This window comes from Aptenodytes patagonicus, chromosome 3 (assembly GCF_965638725.1).
Source record: "Aptenodytes patagonicus chromosome 3, bAptPat1.pri.cur, whole genome shotgun sequence".
Taxonomy (NCBI): domain Eukaryota; kingdom Metazoa; phylum Chordata; class Aves; order Sphenisciformes; family Spheniscidae; genus Aptenodytes; species Aptenodytes patagonicus.
In genome coordinates, this window is record NC_134951.1 from 89690262 (window position 1) to 89703630 (window position 13369).

Sequence of the window (13369 nt, forward strand, 5' to 3'; positions counted from 1 at the left end):
CCTTCCAGGGGACAAAGTGTATTTATAAAAACAGATTTTTCTGGATCATATTGCACATTTCAGTTTACTTTTGGTATCAAGGTCTTATTTAAATGGTGTGTGTATATATATATATCAATTAAAGAGAATTCAATCATTACTTTACCAAATTTTGATCTTATCTGACCTGACAATTCCCATTCTAAGACCTGCATTTTTGGTATAATTCTTGTCAGAGTATCATCTTCTGAATATAAAAGCTTCAAAAGGTTTAAACTGCTATTGCCACTGTCCTGTATTCAATAGAAGAAATATATTTTTACTGCAATGGAAAATGACTTGTTTCGTGCTTCTCACGTATTATCTTTATTAAACATTTGGACAGATACGCATCCATTTATTATATAAATCATCTATGGCTTCTTAGTTCGCAAATGCTGGTTGAAAGTTCACGAGAGCAGGCTTTTCTGTGAACTTTCTGTATTTATAAGTTCAGTCACTGCAATAAATCCTGAGACTATTGCCTGCTTAGCAGCATTTTGCACTGTACCCCAATGGCTAAAACAGGGAAGCTGGGAGCTCTACATCTGAATATTTCAAAGCCTCTGAACAGCTTGATTGGAGTTTGATTTTCTTCTTAAATAATACAAGTTGTTCTGAAGAGAACGTATAATCACAATTATCTGAGAGTCAAATCCTTGGTGGCTAACACAAAGCTCCACTACCGCTAATAGAGGTTTCATTTGAGCAAAGCTTATTGCAGCATTTTGTAGTTGCTAGAAAAAAAGTGTTCTTTATGCGTGCTGTAGTTCAGAGCTGTAAGGTCTTTGTGAATGGTTACTCTCAAAGCGCTACAGAAGTTCCCCGGTTCAAGGTGGCTCCTGGCTCCTCGGAAAAATGAATGTGGGGTTCCAGCCTGGGAGGAGAGAAATAAGTGAAAAAGGAGCATCCTTGGGCTAGGCAGGACAGTCTGCCTAGTGCAGCTCTGCAGCCGGGACCAGTCAGTGCTAAGCTGGTTCAGGAGAAGGAAGAAAGGTGAGTGCTGACCCCAGTAAACACAATGAGCATCCATGAATCCAAATTCTCAATCACAGTAAAAGCTCTTCCAGCCCTATTTGACAGAGCAAAAGGATTTTCAGATTATAAAACCAGGAGTCGCCATGTGGTCACCTAACCACATAATTTAGGACACAGAACATCCTTGAATTTGATCCAGTTTAAACTTGAGTACATCTTTTAGATTAAAAAACCCAACAACATCTACTCTCAATTTAAAAATTACTCATGGTAGAAAAGCCACAATAACCTATTGCAATCCATGCTAGTAGCTAAGTATTTCCCTGGTGAAATGCGTAGCCTCTTCCTCCTGCACATTTGTCCAACTCCAGCCGCCAGATCTTTTTATATCTTTATATATCTTTTTATATCTTTATTGGAAGAGCGTTAGTCCTGAAGTAAATACTCACCATCTGTAACCGGTTAAACCTTTAACCTTTTCTTGATACGCTTAAAAGACTGCGTACCTACAACTTCTACCAGAATGTGCTTTCCAGTCTTTTGGTCGCTCTCAGAGCTGTTGCCTGCACCCGCGCTGGTTTTCAGGCATTTAGGGGTGCCTGAAGCAAACACCGTGCTTCAGAGCTCAACACACGTATGGAGGAAACAAGGCCTCCCTGCCAAAAATGCATATTCCCAGGGGTCACATCAGTTTTCGACCAGTTTTACTCCTGGAGTTCATGTCCAGCTGATGCCCTGGACACGACCTGGCGTGTCCTGTTTAAGCTCACTGCTCCCAGGTGGAGGGTGCTTCAGACTTTTTCTTCCAGAGTTCCTTTAATCCTCATTACATATGATAACCCTAATCTTTGTAACATCTGCCAATGTTTTAAGTGATGATTTCATTCTCTTACCGGCCCTTAATACTACCTCTGTTACCAACAGTAAAATTAGTACCGTATTTTTGCAGGACACTATCAGAAACAAAGCTGCTCACTGCTGAACTGTTCAACTGCAGAAATGTTAGCTAGTATCATTGTTACAATGTGTAGTTTCATTTCCCTGAACTCACACGTTATTATTCACTTCATGTCTAAGATATTATATAGAATTACTGTGCTGCATTTTCAGCTCGGAGAGGTCTCTCTCAAGTGACGTAAGGAAGGCTGGCAAGTAGAAGTCATACTCTCTGTTTCTATCATGCTTTTCAGGTGAGAGTGCCAAAGTTATTTATTAACTAATCAGCTCCATAAACTAATTAAATAATACATTCTGCATGTACTAATTGAAATAACGTATTATACGTAGGTGAAATGAAAGCCACAACAAAGATAAATAAAGTTTCACAAGAATTTAGTGACAGACCATGAAGACGACCCTGGGAGAAACAGGGAAACAACTCTCCGGTTCCTTGCTTTATTTATAAAGGTAAATTCACTCTCTTTCTTTCTGAAACTGGTTCATACTCAGTGTCGGCTCTACGTGTCAACTCCACCTCTTTCCCCTCTTTCGAATGCTGAGCATCTTTTGATGTGTTTGATAAGTTTCTATTAAACAATTCCCATCAGAGCGCCAAAAGGACACATGTATCACATACATAGAAAAAAAATCTCATGGCTCTTCTTCCACATGGACTTCTGCAAAAATAACCAGCTACAAATAAGCAGGGATGCATATTTTCCATGATTCATGCCGCAGAACCCACCATAGACTGTGGGACTGTTGTACAGAATCTGAGCTTTCACAGAAAAAAACGTTACCAGGCGGTCTGAAGGAAAGGGAAGCCTTCCCAAACAGGAACTGAACATGAATCAAGTCGGGATGACTCAGATTGTTTTTGTGATTCTGCAGAGAGACAATCTGAGATAATAGCTGGGTTGTGTGAACTATTGCTATAATTTATTACAATAAAAATTCAAAATACAATGACTTATATTACTGTTGCGAGTTGGGTTTTACTTTTACTATGTATATCAAGAACACTGTAATACTTATATTTCTAGCTCCTCTGTGTGAATAAACACATAGAAAAATATTTATAGAAGTCCTCTGTACGCTTCATAGCCAATATGCAAAGTTTTATCCTAACAAACATAGTAACATCCCTTTTGTAGGCTCGGTGAAGCACATTTTGATAAGAAGACAGTACTGTCACAGCAGGTTTGAGTTACGGAGGTAGGTAGCCAGCCTTAGGACACCGAGGAATTTATAATACAATTGTTATGTGTTGAAGCTTGAAGCTTATGACAGAACAACATTTCCTTTCCAGATGGTGAAAAAAAAAAAAAAAACTGGGAAAAATAAGCCCGAGTCTTTGCTTAAATATATAAATTAGATTTGTGCTGCTTTTGATACGAAGAAAGAAAGAAACCCAGGCTATTTCTGTTTCACAAAACAGAATTAGTGCCCAGGTGTTGTAGCTAGTGTAGTGTAGGCGGCACAAAGTATCAGTACAGCTAAAGGACATCTCTGATGTTTGTGTGTTGTACAGGCAGGTTAAGTAAATGGTTTTAATTTAACCAACCAGATCCCATGACTCAAGGTGAGAAAAATTCTTCTTTAGTGCTGTACTCCATCCTTTGCCAGAAAGCTGTTCCCAATCAAAACTATATTTATCCATTATTTACCAGTTTAGTCAACTGAGGACAAGTTGTTCTGAAAATACTTGTTTAAATCAGTCAGCCAGGCAGCAAGAAGAATACGGAGAGGAAAGAAAAAACGCAACAGAAACACGCCTAAAATTCCAGGGGAAACCTTTCTGTTGACTTTATCAGGATTTGGCCAAGATCTGCAGTCAACAGATGAGAATGACGGCTATTAAAATAAGGGACAGAGACTAGAGACTCTAAAGAAAGAAGAGGCAGAGACAGGAAAGTAGTGGGAACTTCCCAAGTTCCCATTAAAAAGGGCAAAATGGAAGTCCAGCTGCAAACAAGCAATGGCAGGGAACAAGAACCGAGAAAGGAAAGTAAAAGAGGTGTGCCCATTGATTTTAATGGATAGAGATGTCAGGCATTGGCCTTGTCTGCAGATTTTCCTGAATGGGTGCTAGAGCCACAGGCTGGGTTCAGTACGGCTGGGATGTTGAAATAGCCGGAAAATTCGGAGAGATTATTCATGTCTGAAGCTTTGGAAGATCCCATCTGGGTAGTAGTAAAGGGAAGGATTTATCTTTCATTTTAAATTAAGTTCAGTTTGGAAATGATTGGGGAATTTTTGTTACAGAATTATTTTTGGGGTCCTCCCTCTGAGAGAATATTTTAATTTGTAATTTTTACCCTGGCAAAATGATTTTAGTAGAGCACAATGAGTGCAGCGGGTATGTATCAGTAATGACCATGAAAGGACAAACACCACACAGCAAGCCTTATAGGATTCAGGAAGGAGAGAGTCTAAGTTTAACCACAAAGAAATCCAAAAACGTTAAGAAATATGTCTGAAATGAAGTGACTAGCAAATCCTCCAAAAATCAGTCTTTGCGGGGAGAGTAAATGTGGAAGGCATATTGTCTCCTTAATCCATAACAGACTGACACATCTTTTGAAGAACAAACTGCAATTCTTTCTAAGCTACGAAGCCTTGAAGGGAGACCAGGCGCGGATTTACCAGCCAGGGAAAAGGTCCTTTAGCCGCTTTCCTCTTGCCCCAGCCAGACCTCCCCGCCCGCTCCCTTGCCTGTTTTTTAAATAAAAACATCCAAATATGTAGGGAGTAGAGAGACGGGTGGATCACCAATAGATGGGTTGGTAGTAGGTAGAGGCCACTTGGTTTTTTTCTCCCACAGTTTTCCTGTTTGTGATGCAGTAGCTTTATTTTCCTTATCACGTCTCCCCACTGATGATCTGTCCTTCTTGAGTCAGCTTCCAGTGCAGCGAATGACTTCCATTTTTAATTTCCCATACATAGGTAATTATAACTTTCCCTGTGGACATGGGCAAAGAGCTTGCAGTCTTGACAACCCCGTTATAAATGACGGAAGCACATGATGTCGATGCTCCAGCTAGTAGAAGAACACAGGCCTCCAAACCTTTTCAGGGTTTACAACGTAAGATGACCTTGTTATCCCAATCTTACAGACATGAAACAGGACAGAGATGACTCACCACAATAAATATCTGCTATATGGCCCGGATCTAATTGTTCATGGCCACCGCTTTCCTGCAGCACATTCAGGTACCAGTCTCCTCGTGAGCTGTAGCACCCTCCTCACTTTTGCGTGTTTGCCCATGTCGTTGTGTGCCTCCACCAAGGCCCCCACACTGCTACCAATGCCCTTCTCAGGCTCAGGCCCCTCCATGCACATGGGCACCATGGTCCGATTTTCCAGGTGACCAGTGTATTGGTCTTTCCCCTTCTATGTATATACAAAGGGATTCTTTGAACAAAACCAAGGAATAATCTTGCCAGAAGTTCTCCAAACTCTTGGGGAATGCGATACGGAGAGCCTGACTGACAAAAGCCACCTTTGATGATGGACAAACTGTCACAAAGTTGTTCCTTTGCCTAGCGTGGAACTGAATTTGCTAGCACGCTACACCATTACCTCCGAAGCAGTAAAAGACCCATATAGGATTGCACGAAAAGTCACATAAAGCCTTACTACCAAGGGGAAAGAGTAGTTGGTAGCAATTTCCCAAATAGTTACGCTTCAAAAGCATCAGCCTGCAGGAGTCACAGTAACGTTCGAAACTCCAGCAGCTCCCTTGATGTGATCAGATCTTCCTTTCTCCATCAGCAGCTGAGCCAGGTTTTGAGCCAGCAATGTTTCCACACAAATTAGTAGTAGTAGTAATAGCAGTAGTAGTAGAAATTAATAATAATAATAATAATAATAATAATAATAATAATAATAATAATGCCTGCCCCTCCCCATCACTGCTCCACATGGAAGGCTTTGTAAAACAGTTTTCCAGCAGAGCTGTGCCAGTTGCACACACAGCAGGCCGATGCAGAGCACATCTGTTTCAAAGAGCATGCCGTCAGCAGCGGAGGCACTGCCACGTGAAATGCCAGCATACGAAAAGGCACCAGCAGACTTGCTGTAGGATCCTGTGGGGTGGGAACGTTGTCCCTCCTGTGACCAAAGACAGGACCGCCCAGCCTGCGTGACAGCAGTAAGCGACGTGCAGCCTCCATCCTACTGTTCCTGCTTGCTGCTCCATACATGCTGCACCACACAACCGTGCTCATTCACCTCCACAAATATCAGGTTGCCAGTGACTAATACGAGCTTTTTTTTTTTCTTGATGACGAATGTTTCTACATTCCCAAAGAGGAATACAATGTCCCACCATACATTTTCAATTGTCTTGTCTGTTTCTATAAAGCTGGGAGTATGGACCAACAAAAATCACCCGGGATGACGAAGGGGTTTGATGAAGGGCTGCCAAAACCCAGCTTTGAACTAGTTACTAATGCCTAAACAGGTGCCTATACAAGCCAGCTAGGAGCAAGCCAGAAGCAGGCGTGTTTCCCTGCTCTGAGAGGTGTCCTCCCCTCTCAGCTGACTGCAGCACTGCCTTGGGCACTGCCAGCTCAGCGAGGATGCAGCCCCAGGTGCGGTGGTGGTGTGGACCGCAGCAGGGCACGGTCATGTTTCTTAGCCCCAGCCACATCACGCAAGCTGGAGGCCAGCAGCCAGCTCAGCTCAGAGCTACGCCACACCGTGACAGCCCTTCTGGCTCCCCTGGGAAGCCAGCGCTGCTCCAAGCTGCGGGAAAACCATGACCAGACCCCGTGTTGTCGGTTTCTACTGCCTGCCCAGCCACATCATCAGACTGTCTCATTTTTAGCAAATGATGTAGACATCAGTGAATTCTCCAGATATTAAAAGACTATCCTTCAGCCTGCTATGCCACCTCTGAACGTGACCCCCCACCTAGACTGCAGCCCTTCAAGTTATCCTTCATTTGTTTGTTGGTGTGCTCCCTTAGATCTGCAGATCGCTTTGATTATTTGAACATCTGGAAGTTGTCACATGCTTTTTTTGACCGTGACCATCTGAAATGTTACCCAGCAGGACTTCGGGGGAGACACAGTAAGGAAACAAAAACATCCTACTCATAAGAACATGTGGCAGGAATTATCAAATGACACCATCCCAAAGGGGAGTGCTATATATCCAAGCAAAGACAAACTTTCTCTCCATCCCCTAAAGCCAAGACAATTGCTTTCCATAACATCCATTCCAGACATAAAAACGTTACATACAAATACCTAATATATTTTTCATTAAACATTATGTTAAGAAAGTTGGCTGTCTCTTACTAATGGAGAAAAAGCATTTCTTTCATCCTCTGAGTTTCAAAGATGAAGAGCGGCTCCCCACGCACATAATTCTCCATAGAAAAGCCTCCCCAAAATGGTTCAGCGTCCGAGGTCATTAGGGTGCATAGCCCTGGTTTGCCTGTTGTCCTCACAGACAAGAGTGCAGGTTCTTTGGTAAAGCTGGAATGGGATATGCAAAAAAATGAGATGGAAAAGGTTGAAATACAGAGTCAGAGTTTCGCAGCAATCCCATCACACGGACTAGGGGCTCTGGAGAAGAGGGGAAAGGCAGCCCCAAATCAATGCAAATGAAACCCATGTATTTGCAGCACCCACAAAACGTAATTTAACTATGCAGGTGGAAGCCCATGAAATTCAAGCACAGTTTTTAGATTGGGTTTCTCGTTCTCACCAAGATCCAGGTAGCAAGTGAAGAGTGGAGAGCCATAAAGACTGCACTGTTGCAGTTTGGCAGTGGTTAACCAGTGATATTTCAGCCTTCGCCAAGAGGTTCCCCCTAAAACCAGAACTAGACGGGGAGCGTGTTTCCTTCTGGCCAGCCTGTTTGCTTACAGATCATAGGACCGAAATCCCATTGCCCTGGATGCAATCAGGGGAACGACTGGAAGCAGTGCTCCCATGCACGACTTCAAAGCCCACCTTCCCCGTGCGCAGCCTGCTGGAAGGGGGCTCTCCACTGGGGTTTCCTCCCAGGGACATGCCCAGGCTTCTTGGGCACTTGCAGTCAAATCAGTGTAACTACTTCTTCCACCAGTCCTCAGCCTCTGCATGTCTCCAGAGTCAAATCAGACCTTCATGTACTGGCTTTGCCCCACGGCTGCCGTTGTTTCTTCTTCGTTTGAGGCTACTTTTATGTGCAGTGGCACAGCACTCTGATTTTTCATTATTTAAACAAGTGCCCATAGCTACTGAAGTCCATTCGAGACAAGCCAAATGTATCTTGATACAATCCCAATAACCTAGAAGGAATTCCTTGTAGTGCAGCGACATCGGTTCCCGGGAACCGCCTTAAGAGAGACGCTCTCCTCTGGTGCAACCTAACAAAAAATATTCCGTGTTCTTTTTATTGGGACGTGAAGAAAGGTGTGGGTTTGGTTTTTGTTTTTTTTTAATACTGACTAGTGTTAGTTGTGCCGTGCCTCGGTTTTAGCTTCTGACCACGCGATCAGTAAAATGTGCGTTGGTCTCACCAACTTTGAATGAGGCAACGCAGTGCGGCATCAGCCTCAGCACGTAGGTCATCCCCTGCTCGCCACGTGCACCTCATTTCCCGCTCCCGCGCCCCCGTTTACCTCAGCCTGCATTTTCTCTTCGGGAACCCACTCTTTCACCAGGAAAAAGAGCTGCAAGGGGAGAGGGGAAGGACGGGGAGCGTTTGTGTGAGAAGGGGCAGGATCCGGCCTTCGGCTCGGGCGGCGCAGGGCGGGCGGCCGCGGCCCCCGCAGCCCAGCGGCTGCAGCCCGGGCGCCCGGTCCCGCCCGTCCCCCCCCCCCCCCCCGCCCCGCCGCGGGGCCCGCACCTGGGCGCTGCCCACTCGGGGCAGGCGGGCTCCTGCCTTCCCCTGGCGGAAACATCTTTGCGCCGTGTGGGCAGCGCCGGCGCCCGGCCGGGCGCGGTTCCTGCGCGCACCCACGAGGTGTCACTCCTGCCACGCCGCCCGCGCCGCGGGGCCGCCGCGCCACGCCGCGGGAACCGCCCCGGCCTCGGCCCCGGCCCCGGCCCCGGCCCCGGCCCCGGCCCCGGCCCCCTCCCGCCTCTCCCCCCCGCGCCCCGGCGAGGGCAGCGCTCCCGCTGCCGGCGGCGTGGGGAGCAGGCGTTACGGGGCGGCTGTGCTGCGCGCATCTGGCACAGCTTTTGGTGGCTGATGTTGGAAGCAAAACTTGCGGCTGCTGCCCAGCGACTTTTGACATCACCGTAGCTGAGGGTTTAGAGGAGGAAAATCAAATCCTGTGAATACCGGTTCTCAGCGCATAAATCAGCAAGACTCAACCAGGAAAAAAACCCACCCAAATATAGAGAAGAGGCATATTCAGAACTATTTGGGGGGGGGGGGGGGGGGGAGGAAGAAAAAGCAAACTTGATAACACCAAACTAGTTTGCTTTACTATGGTAAAGAAAATTGTTTTGACTTCCTTCCTTTGTTTCTGATTTTATGCTCTTATTTAGATTTCTCAAATAATGGCCTATAGTGAATACCAAAAATGTCCCATCCAATAAATTTCTATAATTAATATTTTTCATACTCAGCGTTACACAAGTCAGATTACACATTTTTCCTTAGCAGAACTAAAATTTTGGCAGTATTGTACCAGATCAGCGCTGATACACTGGCCATGCTGGTGCTGCTATGTCAGTACCAATAAAACAGAAAGTAAGAGTATCCAGGCGAGAGAGCTGTTAAAAGAAGCCATTTCTGCATTACATGAAGGACTGATGCTGACCGCTGCAGGCAGCTTTTCTCTGGCAGAGCGAGAACAAGTAGGCAGCCGCCGCTGCTGCTGCATGCCCAAGACTGCGAGGCCTCAGTAATGAGCAGTAATGAGCTCCATCCTGGTGCAGGAGCTTCAGGAACTGGAAAAGGATGCGGCTTCTACGGGCAGCATTAGACTTCTTCACCACGTTGGGCACGGAAAGGCTTTTTCTTCTTTCTCATCTTTCTTCTTTTTTTTTTACATGCTGCAATTGGGGCAGCACATTCAAAATCTTTATTTAGATGAAAAATAAAAGCAGCGGGCTCTAAGTGGTTTGAAGGGTACGTAGATCAAAGTCCTCCTGTCTTCCTAATGCTCAGCCTTTTATTACCCAGTGCTGAGCCGCAGGTCAGACAGTGCCACCAAACACACATGTGTCCTGTGGTCTCTTGCTCCTCGTCTGCTTACTCCTGATGCTTCACTGGTCACAGCATTAAACACACAGAGCGGGAGGTCGGCAGCCATCCGTGAGTGCTCTCAGGATACAGAAATTAAGTGATAGCCATAATGACAGGCGCATGGTGGGCCTTGATGTCACTATCCCAGCTGTTATTTTTATGCTCTTTTTTATTTTTATTACTCCTTCCTCTCTCTCTCTCTCCCCCCCTCTCTTATTCCTCGAAGTCTTACGGCCTCCAAACCCTTGTTTTTTTCTTTCTCATTAAAAGACACAAAGTGATCAAAGCCACTCTCCCTAGTCCACGCTGTTGGTGGAAAGAAGTTGCCTTCAAAAGCTATCTAGAGACAAAGGTGCATCCCCAGCACATGGTGTGGTCTGGGGTGGGAGGAGTGGCAGGAGTTGTCCAAACCATCTTTCAAAAAAAAAAAAACCCAACCCCACCCTACTGTACCAAAAAGGTACCACAACTGACATCCAGCTAGCAAGCACAATCGTACCGGCTGAGCAAAGGGTAACTACGCTTTAAAGTCAGTCTTACAGGTTTCACATCTCTGATTTCAGCGGAAGTACACTGGGAGTTTGGGGCAAGAAGAAACAGTGGGAGATGCCAACAGAGGCACTGAAAGGTCAGCAGATGCTCAGTGCTCCTTGCAGATGGGAATCCCGAAGTGCAGTTTTAACACGGCGATGAGGTTCGAGCAGAGAGTAGCGGTCAATTTGTTTGTCTGTTGTTCCACTCAGCTCTGACCAACAGCAGAAGAAATACCTAAAATTCCAATCTTCCATGGGGTTTTTTTGTTTGTTTTTGGTTTTATTTTTTTCCCAATAAAATGTCTGAATGTCAATAATACACAAGTGTACAGAAGAAGTAGATTATATGGGTCTGTATGACAGGAATTGCACTGGGAAGAAGCCTTTTGGAACAAAATGGAAGTCTGACATTTCAAGTGTTCTCATTACAGGAAGAAAATAAAGATAGACGTGAAAATCCCCCCCTGCACACAAATGCACAGGTGGGAGAGCAGCTGCAGTTATTCCCTCATGTCTGGGGTTTTCAACAGTGACAGAAAAGGATGAGGAAAATGACTGAGAAGGAAAGCAAGAGAAGAAAGATTAGGCAAGGCCCTGCTAGTCAGGGACCCAGCAAGGTTGCTGAAGTACTTCAGGTGGGGTGGAGGAAGGAGAAGTGGAGCAACCCAAACTGTCTTAGGGATTACGAACTTAACTGTTGCCTATAACTGACTTTCTGGAAACCAATTCCCTCATTAACTGAGCACTAGCTATCTAATTGTCTGCACCATATCTTCAGCAGTTTACTTTGCTGCTAGTGTCCAGACCATTTAAAATAAAGTCTACCCATTGATGAAATTCCACATTTATGCCCCCTCCTCAAAAAAACTTTATCTGTGATTTAGGTACAACATGAGCTTCCATAGACCTGTTCATTGGCTTCACTGGAGCTACCTCCCCGACTAGTATGGACCAGGACTTAGAAATATTTCCTAGTCTTGGGCTTTAATCTTCCTTCCTGCCTCCCACAGACACTTTCTTTGATAAGAGGTCGAGACGCTCTGCATCGCTTTGTGGACTCCCTCACCATGCTGTTACCATGAAAGAAACTCAAGCTCCCAATTTATTTTGAATTGCAATGCCTGCAGTGAATGACACGAGTACCTGCGCGCTTCCTTCCCCCAGCCCTGGGCACCAGGGGAGGCACACACCCCTTCCTTTTGCCTGTCTCCGTTCAATGCACCTAAGCTAATGAATAACTCACCTCCCTCCTACCTCCTGAGGTCCCCAGCGACACCTCCCCACCAGGTGAGGAGGGATGTCCCCACCGTGTAACGGCACCCCTGAACAGGCACCCTCCTCCCCAGGACATCGCCCCAGGCCCCTTCTCCATCAGCCTGGAGCTCTGCTGGTGGCTCCTCAGCTGCCTCTCGCCATCCCCGCCAATGGTCTTCCTGGCCCCTGTAAGCCTGCCCTGGTCACATATGGCATTTATATGCTGTTTACCAACATTAGCTTGGGCACTGGGGCTAAGTTTATTTGGAAGAAAGGAAAGGTCAGATGCTCCAGGTCTCCATTTCTGTTTTGGCAGGTTCATGCTCCTGCACAGACATCCAGACAGGTCAGGGGGGTCCCGGTGAGGTGCGGGAGCCTGGCTTTACGGAGAGACTTGGAGAGCAGTTTAAACCAAGGTGGTAACGTTACTAACAGCCACTCTGTGGCCTGTTGCCATACCATGGCATGCCAGGCTAGCTTTTGAATGGATACCTTAACCCTGCTGCCAGTCAAAGTAAAGATTTTATGAAGAGAGGGGCTGATGCACAGAGGACCTTAGGGAAGTACGTTAGGTGTTTAAAAATGCCTTTGTGTGGTAATGTCTGAATCCCCACCAACATCTCAAAGAGAGGGGAGTTTGGGGCAGCAGTGGCTGGAGGAGGAGTGGAGAGCTGGTGGGAGCAGGGTCGGGAAGGGGAAAGGCAGGCACCCGGGGCAGGACGGTCCCCTGAGATCAGGCCACAGTCAGAGGCACATTCTGCATCTGGATCAGCCTCGGCCCTAGTGCTGGCCTGCCTTTCCTTTAATGCTTTCTCTTTTTTTTTCCTGTAATTTCTTTCAATTCCAAGAAAGATAAAACAGAGGGGGTAAGTGTAAAGAGCATTAGCGGGCACTGTAGGAACGTGCGGGAGGGATCAATGGAGCGAGGATCAGAGGAACAAAGGAAAAGAACCATAAAAGACAGAGAATCCTAAAAGAGATGTTACTGAGGGGGAGGGGGAGAAAAGAAAGAGTCTAAAAGAAAAGACGAGTCCTATAAAGAACAGTGCATCAGAAGAGATGAACTCAAAAAAGGTCATAGATTTCAGGTTATACATTCCTCTCAGCAAAAAGGTAGCAAAGTAAGTTACATTAAATATGACATTACCACACATCTTTTAAAAAGGAAAGGGGGAAAGGAATAAAGAGGTGGATAGGAAAGGTATATGAATCAAGAAATGCCTCATTTATGTAATACACATGTGGAAGAAGCAGCCGCAAGGTTAAGAGGAAGGGTGGTAAATAGTACCTCTTTTGAAAGCTGACATCTGTGATGAATCTAATGAGACATTTCAAAATCTAGCCAAATCAAAAAAAGAGCCAATGAAGGTGAATGCAGCAGAATATATTTTGGGAACGAAGAAAAAGTACAATAAAAATTGTGCAAATGCCACTAACAAGGTAACATTTA

General features: G+C 45.5%; 1 protein-coding gene across 4 annotated transcripts in view; it reads right to left on the bottom strand.

Moving 5' to 3' along the window:
- Window positions 1-354: 354 nt before the first annotated feature.
- Window positions 355-13369, bottom strand: part of RGS7 (regulator of G protein signaling 7) — a 265891-nt gene continuing 252876 nt past the window's right edge. For all 4 annotated transcript variants that reach the window (XM_076334190.1, XM_076334197.1, XM_076334191.1 and 1 more), the window contains exon 17: window positions 355-895. In XM_076334190.1, the coding sequence (XP_076190305.1) occupies window positions 734-895 (162 nt within the window). In that variant the 3' untranslated portion in view covers window positions 355-733. The remainder of the gene's footprint in view (window positions 896-13369) is intronic.